The sequence below is a fragment of the Lycium ferocissimum genome, chromosome 6 (assembly GCF_029784015.1).
Source record: "Lycium ferocissimum isolate CSIRO_LF1 chromosome 6, AGI_CSIRO_Lferr_CH_V1, whole genome shotgun sequence".
In the NCBI taxonomy this organism is placed as follows: Eukaryota; Viridiplantae; Streptophyta; class Magnoliopsida; order Solanales; family Solanaceae; genus Lycium; species Lycium ferocissimum.
In genome coordinates this window covers 60504292-60517226 of record NC_081347.1, presented here as the reverse complement: position 1 = coordinate 60517226, position 12935 = coordinate 60504292, and the positions used below count along the sequence as shown (strand labels likewise).

Sequence of the window (12935 nt, the reverse complement as noted above, 5' to 3'; positions counted from 1 at the left end):
GGTTAATTTAAGTTTCCCGCTGATTTTGTAATTCTTGACTATGCTGTTGATCGAGACATTCCTATTACTCTGGGAAGACCCTTCCTTGCTACAGGGAGAGCTCTGATGGATTCGGAGAAAAATGAAATCAAGTTCCGAGTCAACGATGAGGAAGTTACTTTTTAGGCTGGTAAGGGGATGAAGTTACCAAGTGCTTACGAGAGCATTTTGGTAATTAATTCGTTTGATGTTGTTGATGAAGCGGTGGAGTTCAAGATGGAAGAAGCAAGTTTGGGTGAAGCTCTAGCCCGTATTCTTGTGAACTTTGATGCTGAAGACATAGAGGGTTATGTAGAGATAGTTAATTCGCTTGTTGGGTTGGGTTCATATTCTTACCACCCAAAGAAGCTAAATCTTGATCTAGAAAATGGAACAACTCCTCCAGCAAAGCCTTCGATCATTGAGACACCTAAGTTGGAGCTTAAGCAGCTCCCATCACATTTGAAGTACGAGTTCCTTGGTCCGAATAATACATTGCCAGTGATTGTTTCAGCATTGCGGCGAGGCAGTTGAGAGGCGACTTTTGGAGGTATTGCGTGAATATAGGCGTGCCATAGGTTGGACAATTGAAGACATTCGGGGAATTCCTTCTGGGATCTGTGAACATAAAATCCAGTTAGAGGAGGATAACAAGCCGAGTGTGAAGCATCAAAGGAGATTGAATGAGAATATGCAAGAAGTCGTGAAAAAGGATATAATAAAGTGGTTAGATACGGGGGTAGTGTATACGATTGCGAATGTAGTGGGCGGTACGGTTCAATGTGTTCCCAAGGAGGTATCCTTTGTGGTGCCTAATGCAAAAGAATGGCGATTCCCACTAGTACGATTCTTGGATGGCGTGTGTGCATGAACTATAGGAAGCGAATCGCCACTTGTAAAGATCACTTTCCCATGGATTCATAGATCGGATGTTGGGTAGGTGATTTGGAGGTCTTCTTTGCTACTTCTTAGATGGATACTCTAGCAACAATCAGAGCAACATTGCTTTAGAAGATCAAGAGAAGATGACTTTTACTTGTCTTTATGGGACGTTTGCGTTCGGGAATGCCACTTTGGGTTGTGTAATGCACCACCACTTTCGAGGTGCATGATGTCGATCTTTCGACATGGTGAAGACTTCTTAGAAGTGTTCATGGATGATTTCTGTTGTGGGCGATTCGTTTTGATGATTGTCTTGGCAAATGCAGGTCTAGTCTTTGAAAAAGATGTGAGGAGACAAATCCTATCGTGCTAAATTGGGGAGAAGTGCCACTTTATGGTGAAGGAAGGGATCATTCTCGGTCATAAAATCTGCGAAAAGGGAATTGAGGTCAATCAAGCGAAGATAGATGTGATTCCAAAACTTCCTCATACGTCTCGGTCGAAGGTGTCCGAAGTTTCTTGGGACGTGCTACTTTGGGTTCTACGGGGAGAAACTTCATCAAAGATTTCTCCAAGATTGCTAACCCAATGTGCAAGCTTCTTGAAAAAGAGGCTAAGTTTGTACTTGATGACAAGTACCGAAAAGCATTTGATGAATTAAGGAGCGCCTGCCCTCTTGCTCTCATTGTGTACTCTGATTGGTCACGCCGCTTTAAATTGATTTGTGATTCTAGTGGTTTCATGATAGGTGTTGTGCTTAGACGACGGAGGCACAATAAAAATTATGCACCGATCTATCATGCAAACGAGACATTGAATGTTGCTCGGATAATTACAGGTGACGGAGCAAGAGCTTCTTGTAATAGTTTTGCTTTGAGAAGTTTCGGGCCTATTTGTTGGGGTCCCGAATTCGTGTATACCAACGATCATGCAGCATTGAGATACCTTATGGAAGAAGAAGGAAGCAAAGCGTGACTTATCCGATGGGTGCTATTCTTTAGAGTTTGATTTTGAGGTGAAGATTGCAAGCGAGGCGAGAATCAAGTTGCTGACCGTACCATCTCTCTGCCTTGAAGAAGGTGGGAGACCCAGCCACGATGAGCTTGACATAGATGATTCTTTTGCGGATGAGAGGGTGTTGGATGTGTCAATGGAGGTAGCACCGTGGTATGCTGACATTGCCAATTATTTGGTAACAGGCTTAGTTCCAGAAGAGATTAAAGCATACCAAAAGAAGAAGTTCTTGTGAGATTCTCGTCAATACTATTGGGACGAGCCTTATTTGTTCAGAACATGTGTGGACAACATTATTCGGTGTTGTGTTCCTGAAAGTGAAGTGATAGCGATTCTAAAGGCATGCCATGACTCTCCTGTTGGGGGGTCATCATAGTGGTAACCAAACTGCTGCTATGATTCTCGAATGTGGTTATTACTGGCCAACTATCTTTCATGATGCAAATCTATTGGTGTAGTTTTGTGATCAATGTCAAAGGCAAGGGAATATAGACAGAAGGCAAGAAATGCCTATGAATTTTATGATGGAGGTAGAGGTGTTCGATGTGTGGGGGATTGACTTTATGGGACCCTTTTTAAGTTCTGGTGGCATGAAATATATCTTGGTTGCTCTGGACTATGTGTCGAAAGGGGTAGAAGCGGTGGCTTTACCTAACAATAAGGCCAAGAGTGTTATGGGGTTCCTTAAGAAGAATTTATTTACTCGATTTGGTACTCTGAGGGCTATAATCAGCGATGGTGGGTCTCACTTTTGCAATAGAGCTTTCGCGAGATTGATGGAAAAATATGGCATAAAACATAGGGTGGCAACAACTTATCATCCTCAGACAAGTGGGCAAGTTGAAGTATTCAATCGGGAGATCAAGAGTATTCTAGCTAAAACGGTGAATGCAAATAGGACTGATTGGGCTGCAAGCTTGATGATGCTCTATGGGCATGAAGATACCGGATCACAAGACTCCGATTGAGACATCACCCTTCAAGCTCATTTTCGAAAAAGCTTGTCGCTTGCCGGTTGAACTTGAACATAAGGCTATGTGGGCTTTAAAGAAATTGAATATGGATTGGGAAGAGGCAACCAAGCTAAGGTTGTTTCAACTCAATGAGATGGATGAATTTCGGTACCAGGCATATGAGAGTACAACACTTGATAAAGAGAGGATGAAGCAGTATCATGACAAGAAAATCCTGAAGCTAGAATTCTACAAGGATGATCCTGTCTTGCTGTTTAACTCTCGATTGAAGTTGTTACCGAGCAAGCTAAAATCAAGGTGGTCTAGTCCGTTTGAGGTGGTAAGTGTTTCACCCTATGGGTCGATTGAATTGAAGTCCGGAGATGGAACTCGGACATTTAAGGTGAATGGGCAGAGGGTGAAGCACTATCATGGGATGGTTGATGGCAATAGAATTGTTGATCGATACCGGTTGTGTCACGACCCAGCTAGGGGCCGACGTACGGAGGAGCTAACCACGAGCACCACTCACTCTACTATCCCTCTTGATCGTTCTCGATACTTTCGCAAATCTTATACGCCAATTGGAGGGAATACATATTTTCTATATAGAACATAAATACTTACATGCATTTGCCACTTCGGCCTTCAAAACATAGATGCATATATACATAATAATGCTATATTCGTGAGACCATCCGACCCACACGCGCTGTGTCTAGAGCCTCTATGGACCTCTTTGTACATATAGACGGAACAAGGCTCCGTCATACCCAAAATAGATATATATACAACAAAAGAATTAGTCATAGGCACCTCCGAACAATGGGGTGCTTTCAATATTGTCACGGAACTACGGATGCGGGTCAAGCTCGGCTCCGTCTACTGTGGGCATGAACACGAGCGTCAAGAAACGGACGTCGGTACGAATAATGTACCGAGTATGAGAGACATAAACGATGGGAAGTAGTGCTAACATAGTGTGAACATCATATGAAATATCCGAATAACAATTTTGAAAGAACTAATGCATCGTCTTACTCATACTCATCATAGTCTCACATATGCATAATATGCAACGCCCGTCCTTATCGGTACGGCGTGATCATCAATAACATTTGCCCGCGTCCGGGTCTTTCCTCATGCCGCCCACTTAGTGGTGTCCGCCCATGCCAACCGGCCATGGTGTATATACGCCCGCCTTAGCGGTGACTGCCCGGCCAACTAGGCGCGGTGTATATAGCTGCCCGCCTTAGCGGTGACTGCCCGGCCAACTAGGCGCGGTGTATATATCATCCTTACAAAATCAATCATTACACATTACTATTAATCATCTCAAGAATGCATCATACTTTTATCGTGGCATTTGGACATCATATGCTCATTATGGTATACTTATCGTAATACATATCTATGAAAACCTTTAGGACATCTATACTTCATCGGGGTGACGCGAGGTCGTGAACTCTCGATTCCTTTATGAACGTTTATAAGCATTCTCGCCTCACCTCGGTGGGATTTGTATATGAGGTGAGTGTGTGCAATGAATAACATCCTATCATGACCATCTGGTCTTTGCGTGCTCTAACTCATTACCTTGTGTAGCAAATCACGGTCATAAGCTTTTCGGGATTTAAGGAGTCCACGAAGAAGAGGAAATCATGCTACAAAATTCATGCCATGGAAAGAAGAGACTAGTCTCACATACCTTGGTCGCTTAGCTAGGTTATCGCTCGCTTGCTCTTCTTCAATATCGCGTTGTTACCTTCATAAGAGAATTCGTATTATACTTAGCAAGCTAATGACAAGAACGCGTCACTAGTTCTAGAAGAGTTGGGCAGTGCTTTCGTTGTCTATACTACTTTTCCCGTGTCCTATATCCACTCCCAATGTTCCTAACATTATTCACCATGTCGCAACCAAAAGTCGTCGTTTACGTACATTTATCAAAAACCACTATTTTCTCCAATTTCCCCTTTTATTTCTACTTCTAGCTCCTCCTTGCGTTTTCGTGCATTTCATACTCGTTTCGTGATATAAACATCATTTATAGCATATTATAATCACAACCCTTCAATATTCCTAATTCAAGTCAACTACTATTCACTTGTGTCACTATTCACCCACAATGACCCATTTCTATGTTCCCTTATATTTCAAGTGTCTAAGCTTCCCAATACTTCAAACAATGTCGAATAATCATAAAACTTACCTTGGATGGTGGTTGAACAATCTTTAAGTTGAAATACTTCGCTTAGCCAAAACCTAGTTCTTCCTTCTTGGGATTTCTTCACTTAGATGACCTTTGTTGTGTTCTTATACTTGGTTTCATGAATTGATGGGGTTGATTCTTTGTTTTCCTTTGATTCTCTTGAGTTCTTGTGGAGGAATATTTTGGAGAGTTCTAGAAGTCTCTTGTTGTGTTGGTGGAAAAATGAAGTGAAAAGAAGCCCAATTCCCTTTTAATAAGTCAAAATCTGGTCTTTAATGGCCTTCGGGATGAACGGTGGCCCGTAAATTACGGTTACGGACCGTGCTTCAGTTTACGGTCCGTCCCCGTGGACGTATTTAACCATTTCAAAAAAGACAAAGTTGAAGCTGAGAACATGGCATTTTACGACCGATGTTTACGGTCCGTAAACTAGTATACGGACCGTCCTCCTAATCGTATTTAACCATTTCACACTTAACGAGAAAATGAATTTTGGGCGGAGGACGATTGCACTATACGGTCCGTAAATTTTACGGCCGTATAGTGCCATATACGACCAACTTTGGTCGACGTAAAATTTCCTACAACTTTCTTATTTCCGAGTAAATTCATCTTTAGCCATTCCGCCCTAGCGAAACACCATATATTCAAGTCTTCCATAATTCTACCCCCTCACACAAGCACGGAGAAATTTCCGAGGTGTAACAGATTTGATGCATTCCTCGGAATGAACAACGACACGGTGTTCGCCGATAGAGTGAATGGGTACCACCGTCGTGCCGCCACGTTAACTCAAGCGCTTCTTTGGAGGCAACCTAAGTGTAATGTGTATTTTCCTTTTTTGTTTTTGGTTACGATATAGGGTAATGGTTGTTTTGGTGCATGAACATATTGCAGAAAATATTGATGAATAGCGAGTAAGTTAAGTAATCAAAGAGATCGTTTTGCAACATTGCAAAATACACCTAGAGTTTACGGACCGTATTTCACAATATGGGTTGTAACGGGGCGTATTTAACAATATCACAAAACGATGTGCTTGTTTTGTAACACGAAAAATTACGACCATAGAATACGGACCGAATTTCAAAATACGACCCGTAAATCTGGTCATAATCCTTCATGCACAATACAGTGCACTGCCCAAAGAAATATGTCACACCCTTAATCCGATAGGGTGTGATGGGCACCCGACCCTTACTTAGGGCCGAGCGAACCCTCTGACTATCATAATACTCGTAGTCATATTGGGCCCTTAACCAGATCATAAATGCATAATGAAAATTTTTGAACAACGAACATACTTTATATCTTTTTTCAAATCAAACAAAACTTGCAACCGTACAAAATCTGTAATATCATGTATAACAATACAACGGCTTATAGAGCCGCTCACAACTGACATCTTATACACACGACTACGTACGCAAAGTCTCTAACGTGACTCGATATCATAACACAAACAAACTCGACTCGCAAAGCGCTCCGGAGGAAGTGGAGCTCGCCAATAAACTGAACGTCTTCCACTAATGGCTTCTATCCGTGTGCCGCGCGGCATGAAACGCAGCCCCCGAAGAAAGGGGGTCGGTACGGAATATGTCTCGAGTATGTAAAGCATGGAATACGAAACGAGATCATAACCGAAATGAGGAGTACGAGAAAATGTGCGTAATAGTCAATACCGAAGTACATGCATGCGTAATACAAATAGTGCATAAGAGGTACGGAAGACGATACTAATCGAGATACTCAAAATACTTAGCTTTCTTTTGAAAAACATTTACATTTTCATATATGTATAAAATAGAACATATCATAGTAGCCGACATTAACAGATGTGGGATTCGCCTAAACCATGTGGGATTCGCCCAAACCAGTATGTGGGATTTTGCTATAACAATGTGGGATTCGCCTAAACCGGTGCGGAATTTGCCTCGCCACCGGGTTTGCCCCACCTGGGGTTTGCCCCACCGGCTACCGAAACCAACCGGATCATATTTAGGAATACGTATATACAACATATCATCACCTTATGAGAATCATCATATTATCACATCATCGGATCAAACGAATCGTCATATTATCATATCAATGAACGCATTCATTATATTATCGGATCATCGCATTATCAAATCATCATATCATCGGATCATCGGATTATCATATCATAAACCCTATGCGTCCGTAATAGACCGGCGGACGGAACGTGGTCGCCCCCTCCTGCCATGGCGCCACAACTCATCATACTTCGGAAGTTTTCATATCTCCGTCTCTCCGTCACACATCATATCCATATAACACGGTACCCGCCTTGAAGGGGCTCGGCGTGCGGGACACATCATAACACCATACTATAGTCGCTCACATTATGCTTCGAAGCTCATCATACTTCGACCGTGCGCACGATAAGTACCGGCCCGAGACTCGGCGTAAGGAAGTAACAAAAGTGTGCATGAGCGAATCGTGGGATCTATATGCCATTCACAACATTTACAGTTACAAAAATAATCAAACGGAGTATCATTTACAAGCCGATGGCATTACCCAATTCAAATCCCTTCGGATATTACTCTAACATATCAAATGAAACTTTATCAATCATAGTTACGTATCAAAATCATATGCATACTAATTCTCATTTTATACATTTACCCATTCCGTGTATAATCAAAACGGACTATTATTTAAAAACCAGGGCAATAGTCATAGTCAAATCTAGTTTCTTTTGAATGTTACTCGGGACTTATCAAATATAACTTTAGCAATCAGAGTTACGTATCAAATCATATGTATACGGATTCTCACTTCAGACTTAACAGATATATAAGTAATCATACACGGGAGTCAGAATGATAGCCATCTTAAGTTCTTTTAACAAATTGTTAGAACTATACAATGGAGCGTCTTGCGGGCCCACGGACAAGTATCAAATCGATTCGGACCCGCCTATGGAGGCTAGGGTCATTATATGCTATCGAACCTCCTACGGACATATCGAAGCGATCTGAGCCTTATATGGAAGTTACGGACGTTCGTAGTTTCGTATTCGTTTTTAGGAACCAAATTCTTTTGAAGGCAAAACTTTTATGCAACTTTTACAATATAGTCATACGAAATACATAAGAACCATCACTCAACTATGTTAAGAGTACGGATATTAAGAGAAAGCCAAGAATCATGAACTAGATATAGATGATGCATTTCCAGATGAGCTAGATATAGATGATGCATTTCCAGATGAGAGGGTGTTGGATGTGTCAATGGAGGTAGCACCGTGGTATGCTGACATTGCCAATTATTTGGTAACAGGCTTAGTTCCAGAAGAGATTAAAGCATACCAAAAGAAGAAGTTCTTGTGAGATTCTCGTCAATACTATTGGACGAGCCTTATTTGTTCAGAACATGTGTGGACAACATTATTCGGTGTTGTGTTCCTGAAAGTGAAGTGATAGCGATTCTAAAGGCATGCCATGACTCTCCTGTTGGGGGGTCATCATAGTGGTAACCAAATTGCTGCTAAGATTCTTGAATGTGGTTATTACTGGCCAACTATCTTTCGCATGCAAATCTATTGGTGTAGTTTTGTGATCGATGTCAAAGGCAAGGGAATATGAATGTATGCAAGAAATGCCTGAATTTTATGATGGAGGGTAGAGGTGTTCGATGTGTGGGGGATTGACTTTATGGGACCCTTTTTAAGTTCTCGTGGCATGAAATATATCTTGGTTGCTTTCCGACTATGTGTCGAAAGGGTAGAAGCGGTGGCTTTACCTACAATAAGGCCAAGAGTGTTATGGGGTTCCTTAAGAAGAATTTATTTACTCGATTTGGTACTCTGAGGGCTATAATCAGCGATGGTGGGTCTCACTTTTGCAATAGAGCTTTTGCGGGATTGATGAAGAAATATGGCGTAAAACATAGGGTGGCAACAGCTTATCATCCTCAGACAAGTGGGCAAGTTGAAGTATCCAATCGGGAGATCAAGAGTATTCTAGCTAAAACGGTGAATGCAAATAGGTGATTGGGCCGCAAGCTCGATGATGCTATGGGCATACCGGACTGCTTTCAAGACTCCGATTGAGACATCACCCTTCAAGCTCATTTTCGAAAAAACGCAAACACAGGTTGAACTTGAACATAAGGCTATGTGGGCTTTAAAGAAATTGAATATGGATTGGGAAGGGCAACCAAGCTAAGGTTGTTTCAACTCAATGAGATGGATGAATTTCGGTACCAGGCATATGAGAGTACAACACTTGATAAAGAGAGGATGAAGCAGTATCATGACAAGAAAATCCTGAAGCTAGAATTCTACAAGGATGATCTATCTTCTGTTTAACTCTCGATTGAAGTTATTCACGAGCAAGCTAAAATCAAGGTGGTCTAGTCCGTTTGAGGTGGTAAGTGTTTCACCCTATGGGTCGATTGAATTGAAGTCCGGAGATGGAACTCGGACATTTAAGGTGAATGGGCAGAGGGTGAAGCACTATCATGGGATGGTTGATGGCAATAGAATTGTTGATCGATGCGGTTGTGTACGACCCGGCCTTAGGACGCGACGGGTACCGAAGCCAACCACGAGCACCACTCACTCTACTATCCCTCTTGATCGTTTACCGATACTTTCGCAAATCTTATACGCCAATTGGAGGGAATACATATTTTCTATATATAACATAAATACTTACATGCATTTGCCCTTCGGCCGCCCCAAAACATAGATGCGTATATACATAATAATGCTATGTCCACAGGAGGACCATCCGACCCATGGCCGCGTGTCTAGGAGCCTCTGTGGACCCTATCAGACATATAGACTAACAAGGCTCCGTCATACCCAAAATAGATATATATACAACAAAGAATTAGTCATAGGCACCTCCGAACAATGGGGTGCTTTCAATGTTTAACTACGGACCGGGGGTCAAGCTCTCGGCTCCTTGTCTCTACCTGTGGGCATGAACACAGCGTCCAAGAAACGGACGTCAGTACGAATAATGTACCGAGTATGAGAGACATAAACAGTAAGGGGAAGTAGTGCTAACATAGTGTGAACATCATATGAAATATCTGAATAACAATTTTGAAAGAACTAATGCATGCTTGTCTTACTCATACTCATCATAGTCTCACATATGCATAATATCAACCGCCCGTCCTTATCGGTACGGTGTGATCATCAATAACATTTGCCCGCGTCCGGGTCTTTCCTCATGCCGCCCACTTAGTGGTGTCTGCCCATGCCAACTGGCCATGGTGTATATAGGTGCTTCCGCCTTAGCTGCGGACCGCCCGGCCAACCAGCGCGGTGTATATAGGGCCGCCCGCCTTGACGCGATGCTCTCTACCGACGACTAGTGCGCGGTGTATATATCATCCTTACAAAATCAATCATTACACATTACTATTAATCATCTCAAGAATGCATCATACTTTTATCGTGGCTGGACATCATATGCTCATTATGGTATACTTATCGTAATAGTTATATCGTTGGGCTTAAAACCTTTAGGACATCTATACTTAAACACGGGTGACGCGAGGTCGTGAACTCTCGATTCCTTTATGAACGTTTATACAAACGTGCCTCACCTCGGTGGGATTTGTATATGAGGTGAGTGTGTGCAATGAATAACATCCTATCATGACCATCTCGTCTTTGCGTGCTCTAACTCATTACCTTGTGTAGCAAATCACTTGGCCATAAGCTTTTCGGGATTTAAGGAGTCCACCGAATGGAAATCATGCTACAAAATCATGCCATGGAAAGAAGAGACTAGTCTCACATACCTTGTCGCTTAGCTAGGTTATCGCCGCTTGCTCTTCTTCAATATCGCGTTGTTACCTTCATAAGAGAATTCGTATTATACTTAGCAAGCCTAAATTCATTACAAGAACGCGCTCACTAGTTCTAGAAGAGTTGGGCGGTGCTAAGAGGTTTTGCTTGCCTATACTACTTTTCCCGTGTCCTATATCCACTCCCAATGTTCCTAACATTATTCACCATGTCGCAACCAAAGTCGCCGTTTACGTACATTTATCAAAAACCACCATTTTCTCCAATTTCCCCTTTATTTCTACTTCTAGCTCCTCCTTTTGCGTTTTCGTGCATTTCATACTCGTTTCGTGATATAAACATCATTTATAGCATATTATAATCACAACCCTTCAATATTATTCCTAATTCAAGTCAACTACTATTCACTTGTGTCACTATTCACCCACAATGACCCATTTCTATGTTCCCTTATATTTCCAAGTGTCTAAGCTTCCCAATACTTCAAACAATGTCGAATAATCATAAAAACTTACCTCGACGGTGTAGTCGAACAATCTTTAAGTTGAAATACTTCGCTAGCCAAAACCCTAGTTCTTAAACTGTGGGATTTCTTCGCTTAGACGACCTTTATTTGTGTTATACTTGGTTTCATGAATTGATGGGCTGATTCTTTGTTTTTCCTTTGATTCTCTTGAGTTCTTGTGAGGAATATTTTGGAGAGTTCTAGAAGTCTCTTCGAAGCCGTGTTGGTGGAAAATGAAGTGAAAGAAGCCCAATTCCCTTTTTAATAAGTCAAAATCTGGTCTTTAATGAAAGCTGTCGGGATGAACGGTGGCCGTAAATTGCGGTTTACGGACGGTATTGTGGTTTACGGTCCGTCCACCGTGACGTATTTAACCATTTCAAAAAAGACAAAGTTGAGCTGGAGGAGAACACGGCATTTACGACCGATGTTTACGGTCGTAAATCCAGTATACGGACCGTCCTCTAATCGTATTTAACCATTTCACATACCGTAAAAGGCGGAATTTTAGCGAACCGGAGGACGATTGCACTATACGGTCCGTAAATCACTTTACGGGCCGTATAGTGCTATATACGACTTTCTTCAGACGAGAAAATTTCCTACAACTTTCTTATTTCCGTAAATTCATCTTTAGCCATTCCCGTTCCTCTAGCGAAACACCGTATATTCAAGTCTTCCATAATTCTACCCCTCATTGCCATCGGAGAAATTTCCGAGGTGTAACGATTTGATGCACCTCGGAATGAACACCGACCCGGTGTTCGCCGATAAGGAGCGAATGGGTACCACCGTCGTGCCGCCACGTTAACTCGAAGCGCTTCTTTGGAGGCAACCCCAGTGTAATGTGTATTTTCCTTTTTTGTTTTTGGTTGCATATAGGTAATGGTTGTTTTGGTGCGTGAACATATTGCGTAAAAATATTGATGAATAAGCGAGGGTAAGTTAAGTAATCAAAGAGGCTGTTTTGCAACATTGCAAAATACACACAAGTTTACGGACCGTATTTCGCAATACGGGTTGTAAAAGCAGGCGTATGTATTAACAATATCACAAAACGAGGCAACATGCTTTGTAACACGAAAAATTACGACCATAGAATACGGACCGAATTTCAAAATACGACCGTAAATACGTCATAATCCTTCATGCACAATACGGTGCGACCGCCTAAAGAAATATGTCACACCCTTAATCCGATAAAAGGGTGTGATGAACCACCCTTACTTAGGGGCGAAGCGAACCCTCTGACTATCATAATACTAGTAGTCATAATGGGCCCTTAACCGGATCATATAAATGCATAATGAAAATTTTTGAACAACGAACATACTTTATATCTTTTCAAATCGAACAAAACTTACGACGGTACAAAATACGTATACATGTATAACAATACAACACGGCTTATAGAGCGCTCTGGCGGAAGCATCTTATACACACGACTCGCTACTGCCGTCTCTAACGTGACCGGAAAATCATTTAAAACAAACAAACTACCCCAAAGCTCCCTGGGGGAAGGGGGCCCCCTCCTTTTGGGAAAGTCTTAAAAAT

The 12935-nt window shown here is 42.0% G+C and overlaps 1 protein-coding gene across 1 annotated transcript; it reads left to right on the top strand.

Moving 5' to 3' along the window:
- The first annotated feature begins 2973 nt into the window (after positions 1–2973).
- On the top strand, positions 2974–8438 carry LOC132061460 (uncharacterized). The gene is made up of 2 exons (XM_059454276.1): positions 2974–3313; positions 8287–8438. Exons 1-2 carry the CDS (start codon positions 2974–2976, stop codon positions 8436–8438), a joined length of 492 nt encoding a protein of 163 aa, XP_059310259.1.
- Positions 8439–12935: the final 4497 nt, after the last annotated feature.